Here is a 26,338-nt window from a genome sequence, read left to right on the forward strand (position 1 = left end):
GGAAGCAGCTGGCTACAGGCCGGCCCTTGCGGCCGAACACACATCCACACTCCTCGAGGGGCCGCCTCCCCGCCTGCCTCCTTTCTATCCCTCCCTCCTCCCTCCCCCTGCAGCCGCGTCCACACTGCGCCGCCCCTGCAGCCCAGAGCGCGGCGCACAAGGGCACCAGCGCCAGGGCAGATACCGTTGCCCCTCCCCGCACCGCCCCCCCACCACGCCCGCCTGCAGCCGTCCAGGCTCGCACCGGCGCTCCCCCAACGGAACCCGCTGAAAGCAATTAGCCAGCATCCCGCACTGGCCCCCAGACACATCCCCCGGCCCAGGGCGAGGATGAGCAGGACAGGCGAGGAACAAAGTCGAAACTCAACTTTTTAAAAACATTTGCGTGTGTATGTGTATCTGTGGGGGGAGAATGAGCTGATGCAGAGGGTCCAGCCACCCCCCTTCTGCCTCCTCCTCCCCCTGCCGCCGCTGCCCTCGCACACGCGCGCGCACACACACGGCACTTGGGCCGGGTTTCCGCGCTCCGTCCCCCGGCTTGGATGGGAGTTTTCATTTCCGAAGGAGGCAGAACCCGTGGAGCGCGCTGAAGGGCCGGAGCTCCAAGTTACTCCTCGCCAGTGCTGGCCGCCGCTGTCACTCGCAGGCTGGCCGGGGAAGGGACCCGCACGCCTGGCTTTGTTGTGGAAATCCGGGTTACCTGGTAAGTGGATACCATAGGAACTTTGCTCGCAGGCGAGAGACGGGAGAAACCGGCGCTTGAGAGTGTGGGGGAGTTAACGCTCAGAGACACAAACTAGGGGATTAGAAATAGTTTTCCACGCTGAGCCAGTGGCGTTCGCGCGGGTTTAAGGCTAAGCGCACCCCCAGCCCCAGATTTTCTAAAAGCTCTGTTTGTTGAGCTAGCAACCCTGGATTAGGAATCAAGCCCTGTTGTTGTCAGTTGCCTAAGACTACCGAGGAGTGTAGAGGACAAAAAGGAAATCAACAGGGAATTAAAGTTTCTTTAATTAGGAAGAGTTCTTGTTTTTGGTTTTTCTTTTAAACAACAGGAGCCAGAGGGCCACACAATCAAGGCAAGTTACAGGACGCACGGGCATGGTCCTGCACGCCACCCAGGAGTCCCCACTGAAGGGAAACTTTGGAGAAGAGGGAATTGATAGGGTGACGTGAGGTCCCGCGCGCGCACACGGGGCTGTAGTTGCGTTTTCCAGTTCCACGTGTTTGTGGAGCACAGCTAAGGCTGTTTTGCACTCTTGCACCTCGCCAAAGACAATGTCCCCATTGCTCCGAAGGTCCTTGGGTTGGGGTACTTCGCTTGTCTCTGGGAGGGGTTCAGTGACCCGCAGCCACCAGGTCTATAACTATCACCTCCCACGCCGCAAAATGGGCAGACATACTCAGACGCTCACACTCCCCACCGGGTTCGTCACTTTGCGTTTACATTTTTATGGGGCCCGACAAAATGTCAGCACTGTTTGGAAAATGTCTCAGTCTCAGGCGCTCTGTCCTGCTCGCGGCTCCAGTCCCTGTAAATGACCCTGTGTGTATTTTGAAGTCGGTCCGGGCTGCTCTCTGGAAAGCGTGAGTGAGCAGCCGGCTCTCTCCTAGACACACACCTTGCCCTAAGCGACACTTCCAAGTTACTCACTGGAGCTGACAAGTCACCTCGGAGACGAGGAAGTTACCCAAGTGTCTGGAAAACTTGGCCCTGACGGATTTGTCATCCTATGGATGATTCAATTAGGTACCTGGAGGAAGAAGCTTTGGGAAAGGTTGTTTCTGGCTTCGCGGGTCGCGCCTTTGACTTGTTGGGGGGTGTTTGGGAGGCAAGAAGCGAAAGGAGACCTGAGGGTTAGGACACTAGCTTGGTGGGAGCTCCGGGCCGCGGCTGCCCGGGAATCCCCCCTCGGGCAGGGAAGGGCAGCGCGCTGGTCCCCGCCGCTTGGGTTTCCCAGCAGCGGGCCAGCGGCGGCGCCCTTTCGGCCCGACTAACTCAGGACTGGGTTGCACAACAGGAAACCGGCACGAGTTTGTTTTGTTTTGCTGCGCTAGCTCGCGGACCGGGCGGAGGGTTAGGGTCAGAAGCGGCCGGCGAGTGACGGGGTCGCAACAGCGCGCCCCAGCCGGGCCCTGTGGCCCCCGCCCTCAGACCTGCCCCTCGCTCCCCACGGGGGAGCCTAGTGGCTCGCCCCGACCTCCACGGGCCAAGCCAGGGGGTTCGGGAACTGATAAGGGCTGCCCTTCTCCTGCGCTGCCCTGCTCCAGGATCATCTCCCTGCCCGGCGGGTTCCCAGCACCTCTCCCGATCTCTCAAGCCCTCCTCCTGCCGTGGAGAGCCCTCCCCCCCCCCCTCCCGCCCCTCTGCTCTGTATTCTTCACTCCCCTGCTAGGCTTCCCGGGGTTCTCCGAGGCCCTCATCTCTGGAGCATCTAAACCCGGGGCTGGGGGTGGAGGGTACTTCCGGAATGGCAGGGAGCAGCGGCTTTTGGGCCTGGACTCTTGCAATTGCCACCCCTTTTACGGAGAAAAGGGCTTTGCACCCTCTCCCCACCTACTTCGAGAACATCAGTATCTCCCCAGAATTTGGGCCGGGGTGGGGGGTGGGGTGGGGTGTTGGAGTTCGTGAGGAGAGGGATATACTGCAGCTCCCCCCAGCGGACCAATTCCCTTTAGGATATGGGAACTGCGAATATCAAGTATGGACTGTAAAAGCTAGAAGGGACCTTGGCGATCACCTGTGGATGAGGAAACCGAGACCCATAGACTTTTAGGGTTTTGTCCAAGCCTTCATAGCCAGTTGTCACAGATGCCAGGCACATAGTCAAGTTTCCCAGTTTCCAGTGCAGAGAGCATTTCTTGGCATGAAGGTGAACTCAAGACAAATGTGAAGTCTCCTTATGTCCCCACTGAAAACTTTGATGAGTCATGGTTTCTGCCTTGGGAGTTAGCCAGACATCCGTTTTCCCCTGTGTCACGTTCTCCATTAGACTACCCTTTTACACTAAACTGAGAAGCTTTTTTTTGGGGGGGGGGTATAAAATTGATTTGATTGGTTTTAATCCTCCCATTCCTCCTCCTCTTCCTCCTCTAATTTTCCTTCCTTAGTGAAGTGCTTAGTGCAGCCTGCGAAGGTTTGCAGAAAAAGGATCTGCCCACACAAAGGTTGGGGGACAGCTTGCAGCCATGTAGAGACAGGAGTGTGTGATATTACATGTTGTTGTTGCAGCTGGGAACATGTGGAAGGTTAGGGATCACATGTAAATGCACTCCAATTTTCAGATGTTTTCACTGGTTGTCTATGGCAGCCCCACTAGACCTGCTGTTCCTTCCAAAACACTTTTCCTTATTGGTAGTTGAGTTCTTTTCCTTTGTTGCTCAGAGGACTCAGCAGTTCTTGAGTGAGTAGTTCAGTCTGAGTGCTGCTGTAACTCCCTCTCTTCCTGCTTCAGCTTAGGCCAGTTGTGAGAGGGCATTTTTTCTCTGATCCCAGATTCTACCCAAGTTCCTTAAGAGTGATTGGTTTGTCAGAGATTGAATACCTGGGGTCTGTTGATTTGCTTGGAAGTGATAATCCTTCCAAATAGGAAGAGCAAATTTTTTGGGGGTGGGGTAGGGTGGACTCCAGGGTTCAGCTAGTGGGTGAAAATCTTATTGGGCCCAAATAGGCAGGTTGGAGAGGTGAAATAATAGCAAACTAATGTTTTGTACCAGCCCTGTCTTCATTCATATAGCAGAAAGTGGTCTTTCCATTGTTTCAAAAGAGCTGAGTGTTCTCAGTCTTTTTTTCTCTGAGTGTTCTTTCTTGCTAGTGAATTAAGCCTGGGGACATTCTTTTCACTTTTGTCCCTCTCATATTGAAGGTATTGATCTCTGGAGTTGGAATGTTAATTTGTAATTCTTCCTGAATAGAGATGAAGTACTTCTTGAAGGAGATAATTAAGGAAGTGGCATCCTGTGAACATTCTCGTCCCTGGAGAAGTCATTTTCTGTGTTTCTCTAATTATTTTCTGTAGAGGATATTATAAAGAAGGTGCAAATACGGGACTTTTCACTAAGTTTGGTTGCCTCATAGACTCAATTAGGATTGAAAATAAAATAAAAAATAAATAAATGGAGCATAGGAAATCTGTGCTGCCTTACTCATCCCTGGAGGATGAGACATGCAACAAAATCTTTAAATGACCCTAACATGTAGTTTGATAAAAAGATGCCCAAGTTCCAAATTTTCCAAGTTTTCCAAGTTTTCCATTTACTTCAGGCAGACTTGACACAAAACCCAAATTTTTTATTGAGCCGAAATAAAATATCCATACAGAAAAGTACACATACCTTAAGCTTGATGAATTTTCATGAGCTAAATACAACTGATTAACTGGCATCAAGAAATAGAACATTACCGACACTCCACACACGTGTCGTACACCCTTCCACTCACTATTTTCCCCCCAAAAGGAACCACTGCCTTGACTTCTAACAGACATAGTAATCTTGCCTGTTTTTAAAAATACCTTATGTGAGTGGAATAATTCAAACTGTACTCTTGGGTCTGGCTTCTTTCACTGATGTAACAACCTTCTAGTGGGTCAAAGAATTTGGATTTCCTTTTAAACATGGTGGGAATAGTTTAGCTTGCAGAAGTTAGTTGGTCAGGCATTACTTAATATGATAGAATTAAAGAAAACACTGACAAAACAGAAGTTGTATTTTCTATGCTAATGACAGTCTGATAGGGGGACAGCAGACAAAAGTGAAACGTCCAGCATCCAGCATGAAGCCAGTGTGGGATGAGCAAGGAGAATGCCGAGGAGCTCCTTCCTTCGTGATGGCTCCAGATGCATTTGACAGCCCCTCTGTTAGGGCCACCAACCCCTGAAACAAATGAAGTGCCTGGTCTCAGTACTGAAATGACTGTGTGTGTTTTGCAGCTTTTAGCTAGGATTTTTCATTCTTTGTGAGTACAGCATGACAGAGGCCAGAATAATGTTTCTGCTCAGAAGAGTGCTGTAGTGTCTGTGCTACTTTTTCCTGTCAGGGAGAGGAGTAAACTAGGGAAGATGCAACTGTGATTTAACTGGCTCTACCAGACACAGAGCGCAGGATGTGTGATCATACAGTTGCACCTTATTGTCCTGTAGTTATTTGGGCAATACATGACAAGTATAGGATATAAACACATAACTGTATATTTCATTGGTCCCAGTTTTCAGTATAAATGAGTAGTACAGTATAAGTATGAGTACAATAAATGCATGTAATACATAAATGTAATATAAAAATCTGTACATGTATAATACATGTAGTGTGAAAAATATAAATGTATAGGTATAATGTAAAACCATCCATATACATATAAGGACTGGTGACAGTTGAAAGGTAAGTTAGACAGGGCCCCTAAAGGTAACATAATTAGAATTTAGGCAAGGAGATAAAACACAGACAAATAACCATAAGGCAATGTAGAAAGTTACGAATGTTACAAGAGAGGTATTTCGAGTAAAACAGTTAACATTTATTGAGTCCTTCTATGTGCCAGGCACTGTGCTAAGCATGTAACATGCTCGATCTCATTTAATATTTTGTAATTCCATGAACTATATATAGTAGTGTAATTCTAACCATTTGCAAATAGATACAGATGTTAAAGAGAGGCTCAGGGAATGCCTAAAGTGGGTATTTGGGGTGGACCTGGAGGGTAAGTAGGATCTGGATTTAGGGAAAGCGGGGGGGAAAGAAGGGAGAAGGGGAAAGACCACCCATGTGGACTCTAAGGCAATATTGTAGGATGAGCAGAAACAAGGATCGAATCGTGTTCCACTATGGGAACAAAATCAGGGGATTTGTCTGTAAAACTGGAATCATGAGAGCTGTAAGTGATTGAGAGCAGACTTGAAACGAAGAGAGCTGATGGGGCCATTCTGGTCTGATGTGATCTCCTCAAGGCCAAGCTCGGGAACGACGGCACATTCCTTCAGGTGCAGCAAGTCTTGCTGCACGGCAGATGGGCAGATAGGGTTACAGCTCCAGATCAGACCCTGTACCGGGCGCCTCGGCAAAGAGATCAGGCTTTCTTCCTTTCTTTTTCTTCTTCAAGATGAGATTTTCTAAATATCAGTTATTCCTGAAGTTCCATTTCTAGGCCTGCTGAATACTGTACACAGAAAACTAACCAGATGCCAAGCTGTGTATGAATTCTTGTTATTCTTGTGTGTGAAGAAATGGATTAATGTTTTCCCAACCTTTCCAGCATGACCAGTGGATTCCACCTCTTTCTGTAACTTGACTGAGTCATTCGTGTTGGTGTTTTCTTTTTTTCTTTTCTTTTCTTTTCTTTTTTCTTTTCTTTTCTTTTCTTTTCTTTTCTTTTCTTTTCTTTTCTTTTCTTTCAATAAATGCGTTGTCATGTTGGTTAAGGCCTAGTCATTGTTGTGAATGTTCATACTTCTGCAGTGATGTCAGTGAACGTAATTTAACTTCTGTAAAACTTTTGTCTATCAACACTAAAAATAGTTTTATTGGTCACTTTAAGCAATAACTATTTTGAAGGAAAGAAATCACTCAATTATACATGTGATGTGGGATACTTTAATATGCTTGAATATTTGGTTTAATGAGTGATGAATTCAATTTTATTTCTAGAATCTCCCATAAGTAGTTATTTATTACCTTTTGGAAAGAAGTGTGATCTTTAACTTTGTAAATAGTTGTTCATATGGACCAAGTAGTCATCTGTACAAAAAATGACAAAGAATGCACTTTGTATTTGCCATATTTTACTGCATATGTATCTCCTCGTATGAGGCTGGTGGTTTTGTTTTGTTTTGCTTTTGAAAGAAAAATCTCCAGCCAGTTACTCTTCTTTTATATTTCTGAAGAGGCCTTTGTGTCTCAAACCATGGCCGTGTGGAGTTCCCTCTTTGCAATTCAGGTAATTAATTCAGTGGTGACATCATAAGGAATGTGTTCATTTTTCCATTTCAAATTCCTCTTCATAAGATCTGATGGTTAACTCATATTAAGAACACATTTTGAAAAACTCAGTTCTCAAAGGCAGTTATGTGTTAATTTAAACTTGTCCCCATTTAGCATTGTAAGAAGGAAATTCTCTTTCAGGGAAGATCCTCTACCTTCTGCAATGGGGAATCACTATAATTGTGGGTCATTTTGATTCTAATTCTGTAAGTTGGTTGATTTTTGATGTTTATAGAGCACAGTGATTGAGTGGTATTTACTGAGTCAAATGCACAGTGAAAGATAGCAGTGATAGGAGGATAGCCTTGTACTGGTGAATCCTTATGTTTTATAAAGCTAAAAATGATGAACTTTTAGATCCTTTGCTCATTATAGCTGTATTTTGATATTTATTTTACTTTGGCTGTTCAACTCTGTCTATACCTGCAGCTTTTCTTTTCGTTAGGTGCCTCGGCAGGCAAATAGTCTAAATGCTTTCGTAACAGTTGCTTTTGTAGCTTTTTGACTGTAACTCACCATAAAACATACTTTTCATCTTATTCAGTATACACTGTATACATTGAAGATATACAGACACGTGCACCCTCAAGTTAACTGAAACAGAACATACTTAACCATTAATACAGTTGATGTATTTTGGTAGCTTCTATTTTGTTCTAGTCAGTTCTGTCTCATTAAAAAACACTTTTGCCATTGAATAATTGATTTCAGGGCCTACCATTGATTGCAACCAGTTTGAGAAACACTGCTTTAGAAAGAGCCCTTTGTTACACATGGATCTAGGAACTTAGGGCCACAACATGGTTACCTTTCTGAACATACCTATGTTTGTCTTAAAAATCTTTTTGGTTCCAAGTTCATTGTTATTTTGCGTGATTTCTTACAGTCTTAATTATTCCCCTCTCCCTTGCCATTTGTGATAGAATCACAGATTTCTAGAACTTTCTGTACTCATTGATGAGTTAATGATTGAGGCAAAGTAAATGAAACATTTGTACATAATTACTACCAAAAGTCGTGACATTAAGTAAGCTAGGAGGGTCTGAGAGTTGTATAGACGGATCGAAGTATGGCGAACGGATTCTAAGAGAGGTTACTGAAATTTTAATATTGCCCTCCAGTAGTATTTTCCTGAAGATTCAGAATTTCTTCTAGCAGTCTGTAATCACTGGCTTTGTGTGAAGGGTTCTCAATTCTGCTTTGATTTTTAAGTTAGGATTGACTAATTTAGAGAATAGATTCCTGAATTGGACTTGATAATTTCTTTTTCTCCTACTTCAGTTCCTCTTCCTCTTTCCTCTTGCCTTTCTCTCCTTTGTCCATATTTACTACCTGCATTTGGCTTATCATAGACATTAATTTAAATTTAAAAGGGCACTGCCAGATGTTTTACTCCCTACTTAGGGAAGATTATTTTCATTGAGAAAATTTTATAAAACACAAAAATAAAAAAATTATAATATGTATATTTCTAGATAGCTAAGGGTTGAAATCCACAGATAAGACAGTCAGGGACTCTATTAGATGGGATCCATAAAGTGCGTTTTATTATCTTTTCTGAGTGGTCTTTGAAAGAATGGTCTTGAATCTCTGGAGGGAATAGTAATTTGTCTTCATATTTGTAATTGATGTAACTCAGCACTAAACCTCTTTGATTTATAAAGTTTTATCTTATTGGTGATTATATTGCTTAAATAATCTTCAGAATAAGTATGTTAATATTCTTAGCATTCCTGACAGCAGACCTGGGCAGTGCCTACATGACTCTATATTCTATATGTGGTACCTACCGGGTGTACCCTCCATCATAAGTTTGTGCTTGATGTCTCACTACTATGGAAATATCCCACCCAGCCCTGTTTCCGTGTAACTTCTGTTGTAAAGTCTGTGACTCTGTCAGTCTCACTGAATAAAGTTATGAAATCACAGAAATGATCAACTCCACTTTGTTGTGGGTTACTTTATCATAGCATAGTACCCTCCCTTTCAATTTAGAGAAACGAGATTGTACACATCCAGTGCATTTCCTCTATAATATCCTCCAGTTTCACAGGCACATGTTTGCACTTTCCTCTTGTTAAAATTGTGGACAAGAATAATTTTGATTTATTGGTTTCATCTAATATAGCCGTGTTTATATTGTTGCCAATAAAATGACTTACACGATTGGTTTTTGTTTATACAATCTTTTCTGAGGAGTCAGTCACCTGTGTTAGGACAAGGTACATTCTGCTGATTAAAATGAACTCCTGGGATCTAAGAACATTCAGCTCTATCTGTCCTTGATTGAATTGCAAAATGTGCTTCTCACTGCAGCCGTGCATGAGAATAACTTATATTATCTGTCAATAGGCTTTTCATTTCTATATTCTTCTGGCTACAAAAGCCGTAACCAAGAGAAGCGCAGGGGGATAGCTGGGGTCTATTAATGATCAAGGCAGTGATGTTGAAAAGGCAGTTAATGAAATTATAGAATCATTAACCTGAAGGGGAAAAAATAAAAAGAATCGATGAAAACCCTATTTTAGATGGCTTGGATGTATATAAAAGCAGCAGCTCAGGAGCATTTTTGTTTGTTGACCAGCATTTTGTGTCTCATTATCAGGTTTTCTATGCAGGGTAAGAAATGCTTGTGGCATAAGGAATGGAAAATGTAACAAAGGCTAAATGTAGCCTAAGGAAATGAAATGATGTATGAAAATTAATAATTAACTGGCTCATCAGATGAATTATGACTCTAGATGAGTTTATTAATGATATTTACTAAGAAACGGCTTTTGGCTGTAAATAGGCATTATGGAACTCATGTTTTTGGGATTTTCTTGAATGGTTGAGTTAAATTGCTTTTCACTTGTTGGATCTTTGAATCTGAGACACAGTGCCTGGAGCCTTGAGTAGATGGTAGAGTCATGATTTTGTATTTTGCTCAAAGTCATAGCTTTTCCAGAAAACCAGTGAAATTATTAAATGGTTTTGTGCCTCAGTTTCCTTAGGAGTTAAGTAATTTCCTTTCTGACCTGACTTAGAGGAGTGTGTTTTAGGAGTTCGGAAGTGGTCAACAGGAAAGATTTATTAACTCATGTTGACTCATTTGACAGAATGAATATTTTCATTGTTAGAACGGACAGAGCGTTAAAACTCTAAATGTATCAATATGTCGGATCCAGAGTACCCTAAATTTGTATTTCCGGATGTTCCTTGTTTTTCTTTTTCTTCTCTTTTTTCTGTTGACAGCTTGGGGTAGGCAGTGGGTAGAGGGTGGAGGAGAAAGTAATTCTGGAGAATCTGAACAAATTTTGTTTTTGTTTTTGTTTTAAGAGAGAAAGCATACAAACGGAGGAGGGGAGGGGCTGAGGGAGAGGGAGAATCTCAAGCAGACTCCCCACAGAGAGTGGAGCCAGATGTGGGGCTTGATCTCACTACCTTGAGATCATGACCTGAGCCGAAATCAAGGGTTGGGCGCTCAACCGACCGCACTACCCAGGTGCCGCTTGAATACGCCAGTGGAATCCTACCAGTTAGGTTTTGATATTGATAGTTGTGATTTCGCTTTTTGGCAGAGTGTAGGCAAATTTAATCCTGAGGTCCATTTTTTAAGTAAGTGATGTCTTTCAACACATTGCTGGCGTGAGAACCTTCAATCAGCTCTTGCTTTGATGGACTGGATGAAGATTACTATTTTTGCTTCCATGTCTACCAAGTCCTCTTGATTTAAGTGCCATAGGTATAAAATCTACATATTTATCCTCGATCATCTTAAGTGGATATTTTTGATAATCTTCCTTATCTTAATTATCGGGAGGATCAGAATTTCAAGAGACTGTAGTGATTATCATCAACTTCCTTGTTTTATGGATGACATCTGTAAGTCCAGAGAAGTTATAAATGATTTGCCAGGGGTAGAACTCAGGTGTCCTGACACTCTGACTCAATAAGGATGCGTCTTTCTTAAAAGTTAGCAGTTTATTCCTTTTTTGTTATCACATGGACTTAGGATTATAAATGATCATATGGCCTTGCTAAAAAAAAAAAGTAGATAAAATACTATAATACCGATAGATAAAATTGATTTTTAAATTCTAGTCTCTAATGTTTGAAAAATCTGTTGGCATAATTAGTATGAAAACTGGGTTTTTAAGCATATTTTCACTTAGAGTTTATTTTATTTTTGTCTTGAGGCTGGTTTTCTTAGCTTATATGCCATTGCCTTACTGGTGTTTCTTTATGGCATTAATCACTTTACTTTCTGGTTGTTGCCTTTTTAGTAATAAAATTTAAGTGCATTTTTGTTATCGTTGTTGTTATTTTCAACCCAAAGCTATTTAAAACAGGAGTGCAGTTTATAAATAAAATAAAGTAAAATGTAAGTCCAGTTTGACAGGCTGGTATGAGTGTCTGATACTTAATTAACTCCAAGCATGTTAATTATTTTTCTTGCAAACTCACCTTCTTCACGATCTAACCTAATGCTAAGTACCTACTTATGTGTTTTTATCCAGATCTTTGATGAGAATTCCTGCTTGTGTATGATCTTGCTGCCGAAAAAGACTCCTTTGTTTTTAAAAACTTGCGAGTAGGCTTAGTCTACAAACCTACAGACACTTGTCACATGGACTCATGGTGACTCATAGTGCCAGTCATGTTGGATGATTCCTCATTTTCAACAAATTGCCAATACAATATATATACTTACTAATTTATTTTGGTTGGTGCTAAATAAGTGCTGTCTTCTGTAGGGTTCAGAGTACTCAGAAAACACTGTTTTATGAAGGAGTGGAGAAGAGATGGCCAACATCCTCTGGCAAAGCATAGAGACATGAAATGATTCTTGCTCACAGTCAACAGACCCACAACTCAACAGACCAGCTGAGAATACACTGGAGTTCTTAAAGGGACACAGCAGGAAAGGCATTGAGATTTTTCCAGTGTGAAAAACCAAAATCTTACAACCAGTTTGATACTAGGGTTCATTTCCGATTGTTCCATTAAACAACTTAAGTGATAAGGTTTGGCTGGGCTGGGTTTCCTTGTCCATTCTTGGTGACTGTAGTGGAGAGAAGGGCAGGAGCTGGACCTCGGAGCGTTTCTCAGGAATGGATGGTGTGGCAGTATGAAATGTGACAGACTGATAGAATTCTTAATAAAGTAGAGAATTGGTAAAAATGAGGAAAACATTCCCAATGTTGTATTAGTAATTTTTGAAGTTTCTCAGCATTTGGGCACACACAGTAAACTTTGCAGAGGGCAGAATTAGTGCTTGACTTTTGATTTTCTATAAGGATAAAGAAGAAAAAAAACCCTCCTCACAGAGAGTTTTCCCTCTGTGATGTTCTGTCCCTAATGGCGGATGGAGCCATTTGTTCGGGAGTTGGTTGGAAATAATTGCCTAAGAGATTGAGTGGATCATACAAATTAGGAATCATCCAGTTGAGAACATCTGACCACTACTGCTTTGCACCAGTCGTGTCTCCTGTATTTGTTCAGCTTTGGCTTCTTTTCATGACAATCATATCTGTGTAAAAGAACAGAGTGTGACTCTGTCAGTCATTTGGAGTAGTGATGCTTTGTCACTTCCGTGAGTCTATGTACATTTTGGGGAGCTGTTGGTTAAGGGAGGGAAGGGCCTTTCCTAAAGATTTGTAACCAGAGAGTACTGACATTATGATGTCCCGTGGTCATAGCAGTACCGTTGGTTCTCACTTTGCCACTTGAGGAAGGGAGTCCTAGGATGGCAGATGGAGCGATGTTTGTGGCACTATGGCTGATTTACTGTGTGTGGTGTATGGTGAACATACTTAAGAAGGGCTCTTCTTTCGTTATGCTTTCTGTAAAGTGTTTTGCACAGAATTTTCCTTTTCTAGGATCTTAATAGAAGGTGAGAGTATAGTGATGTTGATTCTGTTTCTATCCCCATAACTCAGAATCATTATGGAACCAAGACTCTGATGCTGCTCTGAGTATTTGGGTATGTGGATATATGACGTCTTTGTGAGAATCTCAGACCCCTATTTTTACCTTTTGTAAGTCGAGGGGCTGTGAAAAATTTGCTTTTATGGTAAAAATTAAAGGTGGTTTAATATCCTCATAGTCTCATTTAGAGGCCATGTCAGCCTTTTGCTTGTTTACTAGAAACTTTGGAGCATTGGTCTCATAGCTCAAGAAGGTAATGCTTTGGGTTTCCCAAGACTCACTGTAGCAGAAGAGAACTAGTATGGACAGATTCTCTAGGGAGCAAAATAAGTTTCATTTTGCAAGCTGGCACCAGTTGATGGGTTGTAGTTGCCAAGAGCACTGTATCGAGAAGGGCTCAGTGGCAAACAAAACAATACAGTGATCCATAATCCATGTGTACCGTGAATGCAGGGGGGGGAGAGTGCCTGCCAGTGAACCATGTGTTTGATGACCCTGCTTTACATCAAAGGCCGTTTTGCTAAGAGTGCTTCTTTTCTTCCTGATATGAATGCTACACAGGTTGAAAACTCACTGTGACTTATTTTCATTTTTACTTTTAAAAATGCCTGCATTTATTTTTTTAAACAGGCTAATAACCCACACCATGGATAACTTATTGGACTTTGCCTGAAAGGAGTCATTAGTGCCATTGGATATTTGACCATCCTGGCCACAGGTTTTTTCAGAATGAATGGAAGGTCATGCAGCATGAGTCTCCACCGGACATCAGGAACCCCACAGGGGCCTGGGATGGTCAGTGGCCAACACATTCCTCCCATCCGAGCCCACTCTGGGACTCCTGGCCCCACGTCCTGTGGCAGCACAGCGAGCCCTGCCATCGGAAGCCTTGCTAACAGCCTCCATCTCAAGATGCCCTCGGGAGGAGGGATGGCTCCTCAGAGCAACATGGCCGAGAGCCCCCTCCATCTGCCCGCCTTGAGCCCCAGGAGACAAGTGCTCACCAATGGGAAGCCACGATTCCAGGTCACCCAGGCTGGAGGCATGTCAGGGCCACATACTTTAAAGCCAAAGCAGCAGGAGTTTGGAAGTCCTTTTCCTCCAAATCCTGGGAAAGGTAGGATTGTCTTTCTGGGATCTTTTAAAAGTGGAAACAGTTTTTTTTTCCTCCTCTCCAGATCCTTATCTGTTAGCAAATCTTACGGAAAACTCATGATTGAATGTCAGGGTCAAAGCTGATGGTCTCAGGATGATCTGTTGCTTCCTTGGTGAGGGGATGGATGTGTACATGTGTGGGAGGGTGAGGAGGCCACAGTGGTAAACGTGATACTTCATGGGACTGTGAAGCAGAGTAGAGGGCGAGACAGAGAGATGAGAACCAGGGAGTGAGGGTGGGTGGTGATGGGGGCAGGAAAGAGCTGGTTTAGCAAGACCCTACCCTTGGGATGCACAGAGGGACTGATTCCCTGGGCCATGACGGAGAGGGGTGGCCAGAGCCGTCATCACGTAGGTCAGATGCTAGAAGAAAGGTTTGGAAAGCAAAGAATAAAAAGGGAGAAAGCTTAACAGCCAATAAAGTGAGGAATTAGTACATAGAAATGATAAAAAATTATTCCAAGAGCAGAACCCCTAAGTTTTGAAATACAGCTGGTGATAAAAGGGAAGGAAGCTAGAAGAGAATAATGAAAGGATGTATTTTTGGGCTTGTGGAAAACTAGAAAACTTGGTTAATTTGAAATGCAGAACAAATGTGTTTTTAATTCAGTAGCGTTTGAATAATGTAAATTTTAAATCATGGAATAATTGTTGGAGAATAGCAAATTATTCAAATGACATACTCTCTCTAGTAACTGATGTTGACTTAATGAGTAATATTGCACATGAAATGTGTATTTGGGCTAGAAAAAGGAAGAGTATGTATCATGTGAAATATAGCTTTGTTATGTAAAATAGCACAATTATATACACTGTTAGGTATTTTTAGCATCTGGTTTTAAATGTTTGTATTAAATGTGTACACAATCAAATAAAATTACTAGCAGCCTGAATAGGGATTCATCCAGTTAACTCATAACTCACCCAGTTCAGATGAATAATTATTTGTATCCTAAAAGTTTTTTTAGTGCCTTTGTATTCCTCTGCATGGTATAAATGGGCAGATTAAGAAAAACTATAAAACCTTAAACTATAAAAAGGTATATATGTAGCTTTTTTTCTTTTCTTATTTTTTTATTTTGGTTTAGGTTTGGTTTTAGATTGTTTTATTTCCTAGACCTACTGATATTTAGTATAAGTGTAGGAAAAACTTTCCTTGGGGGTGCATCCAAATAGCTCTATCATTGTCAGTTTGCTGCGTTCATGGCATGGCAAGCTACAACGTCAGGCTCGTGTGTGTGGATTTTCAGGGGCTGAGGCCCAGTAAAATCTTTCAGTGCTTGCTTGTCTAATGAACTGTGTGTAGCTTGCTTTCATCACATATACGTGTGTTGAATCCTGGCTGGCATTATTAGTGCTGATAATATTAATAACTTCTGTTTAGTATGTCATAACTGAGTGTGCGTCAGGCACTGTATTGAGTGCTTCCAGTATATAATCTCAGTTATTCTTCACAACAGCCCTGAGTTGTATGCTATTGTTGATTAACTGATAAGGGAGCTAAGGGCTAGAAGGAATAAATAACTTCAGCATTGCCACGGGTAAGGAGTTTGGGGATATTACTTTGATGGTGACCAGAAGTGGTTATAATTATATTCATAGTTTTTAAAAAAATTATGCTCCCGGTAATTCAGGGATAGTGAACTGTCAAGGTTAATACATCTTGGAACCCTTGTAAAAATTAGTGCTGTCCCCGGTTCTCCTCTTTCTACCTTTCTGGCTCCTTGCTCAGCTTCCAAGCTTACAGTGCCTGTTCTGGATCTGCATGGTTGGGGGGTGAGCATGCGCATGGATTAAGGGTTGAGGATAACTGTATTGTTATCCCCTCTGGCCTTGCAGCTTGGATACCACTCTGGATGGTGCCAGCAGTGGCTGAATATATCCTTTTCAGGTCTTGGTTGACAGTTCCTAAGCTAAGCCAGCAACCAGTTGAGAATGGTGATCAACGACTGTTTGAACTTCATCCAGTCATGTATTCAACAGATAATTATTGAGCATGTGTTATAGGTGAGCCACTGTTCTGGGGATACAGTAGCTAATAAAATGTACTTCTGGCCCTCAAGGAGTTAGGAGAATTCAGACAAATTAATGGGTAATTAAAATAAAGTACAGTTAGGGCTCTGGTAGGGATACACTGACGGCAATAGGGCAACATTTGCAGGGTTCTCAGCTGATGCTTGGTAAATGGATCTGGGAGGAGAGTAGGATATCTAGGCAGACACCTGAAAGATAAGGAACTAGCCTCGCAATTATGCAAATTGTATGTCTGTGTGTGGGGGGGGGTGGGGGGGGCTGTCTGGAACTTATTCTGGATAGACAGAAAATCACCCTCAAAACCTGAAAGGGAGAGATCATGGTGTGTTTCACTAACCTCTGCCTGCTTCCACATTGGGGGTGTAGAGACTGTGGTAAGAGACAAGACTGGGGAGGAATAAGCAGAGGCCAGATGACGGTTATGGAGGAGATGCCAAGGAGTTTGGATCTATCTTGAGCACCCTGGCAAGCTGTGCAAGGGTTTTAACCTTGGGGGATCATGTGATGGGTTGATGTGGTAAAATTGAAGTTGACATCTCTCTCAGGCTTTTGTCATGCATTACCGACAGTGCCCTGACCCACAGGGATAGGGACCAGAAGACCTGTGACTGTGGGTGTATTGGTTAAGGTTCTCTAGAGAAACAGAACCAACAGGAAATATATCTATGCCTGAATGTGTACCTGTCCCTGTGTGTGTACCTGTATCAGAATAGATTACGGAGGCTGACAGTTCCCATGATACGGGAGACGAGTCAGCAAGCTGAAGACCCAGGCTTGCTCATGGTGTCAGTCTAGCGTGAGTCTGATGGCCTGGAACTAGGAGAGGCAATGGTATATAGTTCCTTCTGAAAGACAGCAGGCTTGAGACCCAGGACGAACTGACGTTTCAGTTTGAGTCCAAAAGCAGGAAAAAGCGGATGTCCCAGTCTGAAAGCAGTCATTCAGGGAAGAATTCTTTCTTACTTGGTGGAAGGTCAGCCTTTCGTTCTATTCAGGCCTTCAACTGATTGGGTGAGGCCTATCCACATTAGGAAGAGCAATCTGTTCTACTCAGTCTACTGATTTAATGTAAATTGCCTCTGAAAACACTCACAGAAACATCCAGAATGGTAGTTGGCCAAGTATCTGGGCACCTCATGAGCTACTCAAGTTCACATATAAAACCAACCATCATAGTGGGGTACCATTGCTTTGGGGCCAAGCACAGTTTACATGATGGCTAAGAAAATACATTTTCTAAGCCTTGAAGGTGATTGTACCATCTCTCAGGAATCCAGTGGAAACTACGTACAGAAAATATGTCATTTAAGGATTGCCACACAGACAGATATCTGACTTGAAGACTGGAGAAATCTCCAGTGGGAGCCTCATGAGAAATACAAATTTGATTGTAGTGTTTATGTTACTTAATTAAGGATTGAGTTCTACTCAACTGAAAACTCAAAAAACAGTGGTTTTCACATCATGGGGCATAGTTCTCCAATAGTGTGCTGAGGACACTGGAGTACCACAGCAAACTCAGGGGTAACCATGGGATAATTTTTATTTTGAAGGAAACAGAAGGACTTGTGGCATCTTTTAGACACCAGGAGAACTGCTGGCTTGGGGAGGTTCACAGTTTCAACGTCAGATTGCACTACAACCTTTTAGTGATGTCATATCTTTGCAAAGCTCCACTTTCGGTAGTTGTAATGAAAAAGCTAGTACTCTGTAGGCCAAAAGGTGGAAGCAATCCAAGTGTAGGCAGATGAATGGATAAAAATTATGTTTGTCTTATACCTACATTGGAATAGTATTTAGCCTTAAGAAGGAAGGACAGTCTGACATACGCTACAACGTGGATGAACCTTGAAGACTTTATGTGAAATGAATTATGCCAGGCACGAAAGGACAGATATTGAACGATTCCTCTTATACAAGGTTCCTAGAAGAGTGAAATCATAGAGACAAAAAGTAGAACGGTGTTTGCTGTGGACTGGAGGGAGGGGAGCATGGGAAATTAGAGTTGAATGGGAACGGAGTTTCAGTTCGGGAAGATGAAGAGTTCTGGAGATGCATGGTGGTGATGGTTGCGCAGCAGTGTGAATGTACTTAATATGCACTTTGAAAATGGTTAAGATCAGGGGCACCTGGCTGGCTCAGTTGGAGAAGTGTGTGAGTCTTGATCTTGGGGTCCTGAGTTTGAGCCCCATGTGGGGTGTAGAGATTACTTCAATAAATAAATAAACTTTAAGATAAAAAAATTGGGTAAGATGGGAAATTTTCTGGTATGTATTTTATCACAATAATAAAGACAAGCAAGTTCTAAGTGAAATCAGTGTGGCATGGGAGCTGAGGGTGGTGATATCCAATCTGATTCCAAGAGCTGAAGTAGTAGAGGGCACGGTTGGAATGCACATCCCATCAGTTATACGGGTTACTTCAGAATGAAGTAAAAATACTTTTATTCTTAATTTATGTAAATTATTTTTTTTCCAACAGCTAATAGGTTGTTAGTACCTAAATAGTATTAAGTTGTTGGTACCTAAATACTTAATAAAGGGTAGTGTTAGTTGTTCCTCTTGGCCTAGGGGCAGCATGCAAAAATTACTGAGACGCTAAGAATGCCATGAACTGAGAACATTTGGGAACCTGTGTCACAGGAGTTAATTTTTCTCACACAAAGTGCAGCCCAGGGTCGGTGATGCTGCTAATGGTTGGAAGCTCAGGGATGTCAGGCCCAGGATCATGGAGCTTCCCCTCGCCTTTCCCCCACTCCTGCTCCTGCCGTGGAGTCTGTCTTCTGAGAAGAGTGAAGGAGGAAGGAAGGACAAAAGGCAGAGGATGAAAGGGACAACTCCCTCTAAATCGACGCCCTTTAATCGGCTTTCCCAGGAGCCTCGCCCAACTATCCGTACTTAGTCAACCATACATAACTCACTTGTAAATGAAACTCATTCTTTGTTCCTGAATTTATCTTTATAAAAAAAGTTAGATTTTATCTTGCTTTGTACTATGTTCTTTTATATTTTATTTCACTTTTTAGCATTTGCTACCTTTTTCTCTCTCAAGGATATTGAACCACGTATAAGTAAGTTGCAGACATACTGACACTTCACCCCCCAATTGCTAAGCAGGTATCTTTCATGTTGTACAACCAGAGTACATGAATCATAACCAAGGAATTTAACTTTGATACAACAGTATTGCTTATATAGAGTTATATCTTAAAATGTAATACATATTTAAATTCTGATTCAAATTAATTTTTATAATATTATTTTATATTTTATTTCACTTCTCATACTACTTTCCCCCACGTGTCCTCTGTAGCTACTCCTTTCTTTTGATTCAGGATCCAGTCAAGAATCCTGCATTACGGGGCTCCTGGTGGCTCAGTTGGTGAAGTGTCCGATTTTTGATCTCGGTCAGGTCTCCATTTCACGTTTGTGAGTTCGAGCGCCTGTTTGGGCTCCACGCTAAGCATGGAGCCTACTTAAAAAAAAGGGAAAAAAAAGAACCCTGCATTATATTTGGTTGTCATGTCTCTTTAGTCTCCTTTTTTTCTAGAATGGCCCTCTACTGCTGTCTTTTCTTTGTGTTTCATGACAAAATATGTTGCTATTTTAGAGTTCAGGCTGGTTGTCTTGTCTCACAACTTGGTTCATCTAATCATTTACTCATGAATAGGTTCGGGTTAAACATTTTTGGCAGGAGTACCGCATAGGTTATTTGTGGATTATATATACTGGGAGCACTGAATGCTCATTTGTCCTGGTATTTGCAATGCTGCTTTTGATCGTCTGGCTAAGGTGGTGTCACCAGGATCTCTGCATGTGGACACTTTCCCTTTCAAAATTATATGTAATCTTATGCAAATATCTCGCTCTCCACCAATGATGCTTGTCTGAATCAGTTACTACGTTATTAACTGTATAACGGTGATTTTCTCATTCCAGTATTCCTTCTGTGTTTTTTAGTTGATATTCTTCTGGAAAGAAGAACTTCTGTTTCTCCTTTTTTTGAGAATCACTACAGACCTCATGTATTCTTTTTAAAAAGTCCCTGTGCCATAATTCATTACCATCACTGTTCTTTTTGATGCTCAAATTGTCCCAGATTTGGCAGGTGGGAGCCCCTTCAAGCCTGTCCCAATGTCCTTTTGATATGTTCCCATTAAGCACTTCCTTGCTTTCACACCAAACAAGATATTCCAGGCCTGCTAGTACTTCCCTGCCCCATACCTGGAATCAGCCATTTTCCCAAAAGACTTGGGTCCGTTTTGGTGGGAAATACTTGGAAAGCTGGATGAAAGCATGTTTTTATTGACTCTGGGGTGTCTTTGCTTGTAGGCCCTACGTGTGGACAGAGTTAGGAAATCGCTCAGAAGGTAATGAGTTCCAGTTAAAATACATTGCAGAGTTCTTCCGCAGGCTTCCTCATTGCGCATGTGTTAGTAAGGAGTTACTTTTAGCTTTACGTTTCTAGGATAGTAGAAATTAGTTTTAGGAATGATTTTTTACTACCTGTAAATGTTTCATGTACTGAGATGAGGATGTTTGTGTTTATTGGAGCCGCGGAGTGAGCGTGGGGGGTGCGCCACAGTTGGCAGCTTCCAGGCCCTGCGAGCATTGGCGAGTACGGAATCTCGGTTATATGGTACCAATAGTGGCATTTCTCACTACTTCCTGTTCAACAGCTATGAATCGTAATGAGACTGGTAGAAATGCATTTTTCAAAGCATCTGGGAAATCAGCTTTATGATCCCCACTTTAAGCACATTTGACACAGCTATTTAAATATTTAAGACAATTCCACATTTGCAGTACCCGTAGGACTATATAATTGGGAAGATTTTCATTGTAAAGGTTTTTTATTTTACTTTAGGGCCTCTGACATTTTTTGTTGGGCTCTGCTGTCCTTGGAGACAAAGGGACTTAGTTATTCATTAGCGCTTGTGGGTTATTCATTATTGTCGGTCAGAAAAAGCAGAATAATATCAACAAAGGACACTAACTAATTGGGGTTAAAAATCTCTTTTGTATAACTTAAGGCTGGTGTCTCTTGTAAAGACCCGGTTTTAAAAAAATAACATATTGTGTGAACATGGGAGGTCTAGAAACTAGTGTACTTTAAATAATACATCAAGTTTTATTTTGATTTTTTACTGTTTGTGGTTTGCTAATTCAATTGGTTATAACCTGGAGCTTAGGTTAGAGCTTGATTGCTTAATGGGTCAGCTAGCTTCATATTTCCCCCAGCTGCCACATTACAAATTTTAAAACGCTGTCACTGATTTAGAATGTTACTTTCCTATAATCATTCCTTTACTTATGTTTATTTCTGGACAAACAGACAATGAAAAAAAATTTGCTAACACCAGCGAGTGAACTGTGTTGAATGTTGTCATGTTAGCACTGGGGACGGGAATAGCAACTGGGGTCTCTCGTTTTTGAAGAAATGCAGTTGATATATTAGCTAATGAAAGTTGGGGCAAAATACTGGGTGACTTTTTTTTTTTTTTCACTTCTGCTTTTTAATCATTTATATCTCCTTGCACTTCCAGTGAGGCTTCCTGCAGAATTAGAGCAAATAAAGTTAATATTCCATAAAAGGTTCCAAAAATAACCAAACCCGTCAGAGACCAAAGGCATTATTCCAGTTGAGGTGGCCAGAGTTTTCATTTAGTCCCGCCAACAAGGCAGGTGAAACACAATGTTTACTTCTGTTTACTCTTTGGCCTCCACAGGCTACACTTTGTGTGGTTTATTGATCCAGCGTGTAAATCAAATTGATGATGGGTTTCCAAGTATTACTGAATGGCAGACATGATTTGTTCCACTTATAAAACTGATTTGGCAGTCTCACAGCATTCCACCTTTTCCCTGCCCCCTAGACACACCTCAAGTCCTGTAGGACACCAGGCTGGAAGGTACCATCCTCTGGTTACCTGTAGCATTTTCTTAGACTATTAAATAGCAACAGCTTTGGACTTGCAATGAGCTTTGTAGTTCATAAACTTGCCTATTGATGGTCTCCTATGACTCAATCAAAGGTTCCATCCCAGGAGGCTGAGCAAGTGGGATTGGCCCCATTTTAGGGATTGAGAGACTGAGGCTCAGTTTGCTGGAGGTCTCATTCTCTGTGTGCTGGGTGGGTTGACTCAGAGTGGGACTCCACAGCCTGAGAGCTCCTGCTGTGAGAGTTCTGAGAAGCCTTGTCCCCTCTCTCCCTTAGAGTTTACAGTTGCTGCCATTCCAGAAGGAGTACGCCTGTAAAACTCCATACCGTTCAGCTGCTGTCTCTATCCACCAGCTGAGGAAATGGGCCCTTGCTCCTGTTTTGTATAATTGGACTTGACAATTTCTAATAATAGGCCCTTCTGAGCAAGGAGAGCAGTGTCTACCTGGGCAGGAATCAGGCCGTCTTTGTGTGAGGGCCACCCAAGTGACATGAGTGTGTGCAGAAGTAGCTTTGCACACCTCTGTTTATGACATCTTTAGACCTGGCAGGAGGAGATCATGAATATGAATAGATTTGCTGCTTCCGACCCATCAAATTTGAAGGATACAATGGATGGTGACTTGAATTTAATACCTATTTTTATGGCTGCCTTATTTGAATAATGAAAGAAATAGAAGGCCTGTAATTGTCTCTGACATAATAAACAAGTTAAAAAATGAGACTTGTGTAGGAGCTTGTTAGTCAAGGATAGGCTGAGGCCAGCGTCCTTGAGGAGCCAGTTAGAGGTGCACAATCTCAGGGCCATCCTGGACTGACTTATTCAGGTTGTGTCTTTTACCAAGATCCTCGGCACAAGACCAGCTTCATGGCTGTGTGAGCGGTGACTGTACAGGGTCCCATGCTCAGAAGGAGTGCCCTGTGCTTGGGGTTTAATGCTCTGGGATTGTTGTCTTGACATCCTTACTGATTTTGTCTTCGAATCTGTGTATTGTAAGTTAAATCCGATGGGCCACTGGAGCCTGTGTGGGGTGCTTGGTGTCTCTGTTCATGTGTGGTGGTCCCCCATTCTGCTAGGGTAGCTACTGGCTTCTGTGTCCCTGCCCAGTATCTACTGCTGTCCTCTGCCTCCAGCGAGACCCAGGCGTGAGTGTGGGGAGGTCAGGGTTGGGTGCGTGTGCTCTGTGTGCCCAATCCCACGTGAGACTCTGGGCACCTTTGAGGGTCTGCACTTACCCTGTAAGTGTCCCATTGGTGAAGGAGCCCAGTGGTAAATAGCAAATTACAAAAAACACCATGACCTATCACGAGGGAGACCAGAGAAGAATAAAAAATGATTTTCTTTTGCTTTTTGTATAAGGGACCCAACATTTTCATTTTCATTGGTCTCTGCAAATTATGTAGCTGACCTTGTAAGTACCCACCAAAATTTGAGAAGCACTGGTATGGGAGGAAGAGGGCGGACACTGGATTCAGAAGACCCACACCCCAGTCCAAGCATTGCTGGTGTGTGACCTTCCCTGCCTTGGTTTCTTCATGTGTAAAAGGGGGGCGGTAATATTTTATTCCTCTTTCCAAATGGGCAGGGTCTAGTGAAGGGCAGACCTGGCCACATGTCCTTGAGTAGGAGTGTGTTCAGGGCACCTCTCATCTTTGGCTTTAGTTTCATGATGCTGATGAACAAAGCTGGACGTTATGGGCAGGGCTCCAAGTGGGAAAGAAGGCCCAGAACTGGTCTTCACATCCGTGAAGTGGGTGGAAAGTAGAGGTCAAGCCACTGAGGCAGGCGAGTTCTGGGGATCTTGGGTTGAGAGAAGGCGAGCTTCAGAGAACTGGAGAGCTAATGCCTTGGCTTTCCAGGCGACCATCCAGTTGTGTGGCAGTGGCAGGTAGAGCAGAAAATGGTGTTTGCTTTGGAGAGTTAAATTAGATGGCAACTGGGAGAGTGCATTTTATACTATCAAGGGCCCGGGGCACATCAAATACTGCTGCTTCCTGACTGTACTGAGCGCAGTGCAGTGTGGGTCTCCGTAAACCACAGCAGCAGCTGCTGGGCCAGACAGCCGGTCCTGCTACTCTGCTCGAACGAGTGTCACGTGTCCTTGGAAATAAAGGCTTACAGCTTAGTCATAGCTCCCAAGTCTGGGCGGTATGAAAAGCTACCGTGTAGAGATGGAGCCCTGAATGCGCTCTAGTTTCAGTTTACTTCAAAGGCTAGACAGAAAAAATTTAAATCCTAATAAACCACAATAAACAGACATTGATGTGAAATAACACATCTCAAAAGTGTCTTTCACCTAAAGATTTTACTTTAGGGTGATCCTGTAACTTATTATCTAGACCAGGACACTTTCAAGAGTGAAATGGGGCCTCATTAATAATTATGCCCAGGACCATCCTGGATGAACTGGAATGCAGGGATACCCTACATTTAGGGTGAAGTTTAATTGCATTTAAATTCAGAATGTTACCCTTCTGCTTTAAGGTAAAGTAGTCCAACCTACTTGACAAGATTAGACCTGGAGAAGTTAATAGCAAAATTATTTCTTGGAGCCACTGAGTGATGATTAGTATATTAATAAGTAGAATACATTCATTCCCAGTTATTCTAGGGTTGGAAATAAACAAGCTAGCAATTATTTAGTGCTTTCTATTTATTACTGTTCTTAGCTTTACACAACTTATGTTAATCCTTCCCAACCTTAAAAAGTATCCCCTTGAAGACATGAGAAAAGAGAGGATTAGAAAAAATAAGAAACTTGACCAAGAACACGTGGAGATTTTAACCCATGTCTTGCTGACCTCAGAGCCCTATATACTCCTCTAGGACATTGTTTTGTTGTTTTAGTACAGGGTTTGCTGCAAAAACTAGGTTCTTGGCAATTGAGAATAATTTCCTGAAAGACAAAGTATGTCTACCATAATTTTTACTATGTGTGGTGTTGTGGCGTCTGGTATATATTTATTTTGAAAAGTACAGTGAGCTGAAGCAGAAAAACCCACGAACACATTGTTGCAGACATTTGTGTCAATTTGGTTAAGAATGCCCCTCCCCACTTGCTTAAGAAGGTGGCTTTGGTGGCAGTCAGGTAGGGAATGTGATGTAAAACAGAAAGATACAGTAATGGCTAACTTTTGAGCCTTTCCTCTGGGCCAGCTGCTGCATTAAACAGAGCTACCGGGCCACACAACTAGGCTGCTATCCGGAAGGCCTTCCATGATGTCCCTGGAGCTCAGAATTCCCTTAATTTTCGTAACAACCCCATGTGTCTTTTGATCATGAAACCAAGGCTTGGAGAGGTGAAGTCACTTAGCAACAGTCGCATGGCTAGTATGTGGCCAAGCTGGGAGTTGAATGCAGGCCGTCCTGCTGTGTTCTGTCAGGATGAGGCTGGGAGCCAGACTGGAGATGGGGACTTTCTCCTGCAAGAGCGCTGGTTCACCAAGTACCCTATTCAGGACTCTTTGGGTTGCGGGTAACTGTGACCCACTGTGCTCGTTTATGTGAAAGGGGATTTGTAATAAAGAATCAGGAGTGTTTCTTCGTTACCCAAGGATAGGGTGGACGACCAGATCTTTTGAAGGACTATAAGAACAGGATACTTCCCCATGCTTTTTTTCCATCGGCAACATGATCTTTTATTTCTGCTTTTCTGTACACATCACTTCATTTTTCTCCCTACAGATTGCTTTTCTTTATTTCTTAGTGTAGGTATTAGGGTTCTGTGGAGAAACATAACCAATAGGATATTTATTTGTGTGTGTGTGTGTGTGTGTGTGTATGTGTGTGTATGATATTTATATAAAGTGATTTATTATAAAGAATTAACTCATTTGATTGTAGAGGCTGAGAAATCCCAAGACCTGCAGTTGGCCCGCTGGAGACCCAGGAGGGCCCATGGGGTAGTTCTATTGGGAGTGCAAAGGCCTGAGAACCAGGGTAGTAAGTTCTGGGCTTGAGAAGCTGACAGGCTTGAGACCCAAAAGAAGCTGATATTCCTGTTAGATTCCGAAGGCCAGAAAAGATTGATGTCCCACCTCAAAGCAGGCAGGAAAAGTCCCTTTACCTGTGGGAGGGACCCTCATTTTGTTCTGTTCAGGCCTTCAACTGATTGGATGAGGTCCATCCATTCTGGGGAGGGCACTCTGCTTAACTGAGTCTGCCAATTCAAATGTTAATCTTATCAGAAACACCCTCACAGACACACCCAGTGTAATGTTTGACCAAATTGGGGGACACACTGTAGCCCAATCAAATTGACACACAAATGAACCATCATGGTATCCATGGCTTCATTGTGGCTTTCTTCACCAGGCCTAAGCATGT

General features: G+C 42.6%; 1 protein-coding gene across 2 annotated transcripts in view; it reads left to right on the plus strand.

Moving 5' to 3' along the window:
• The first annotated feature begins 231 nt into the window (after positions 1–231).
• GLIS3 (GLIS family zinc finger 3) overlaps positions 232–26,338 on the plus strand; it is a 443,148-nt gene continuing 417,041 nt past the window's right edge. The window contains exon 1 of one of the 2 annotated variants that reach the window (XM_026519269.4): positions 232–703. In XM_026519269.4, coding sequence (XP_026375054.3) covers positions 421–703 — 283 coding nt within the window. In that variant the 5' untranslated portion in view covers positions 232–420. Of the gene's footprint in view, positions 704–13,514; positions 14,000–26,338 lie in introns of those variants that run through there. The other variant, XM_026519265.4, reaches the window with a different exon arrangement.

The sequence above is a fragment of the Ursus arctos genome, unplaced genomic scaffold (assembly GCF_023065955.2).
Source record: "Ursus arctos isolate Adak ecotype North America unplaced genomic scaffold, UrsArc2.0 scaffold_33, whole genome shotgun sequence".
Classification (NCBI taxonomy): domain Eukaryota; kingdom Metazoa; phylum Chordata; class Mammalia; order Carnivora; family Ursidae; genus Ursus; species Ursus arctos.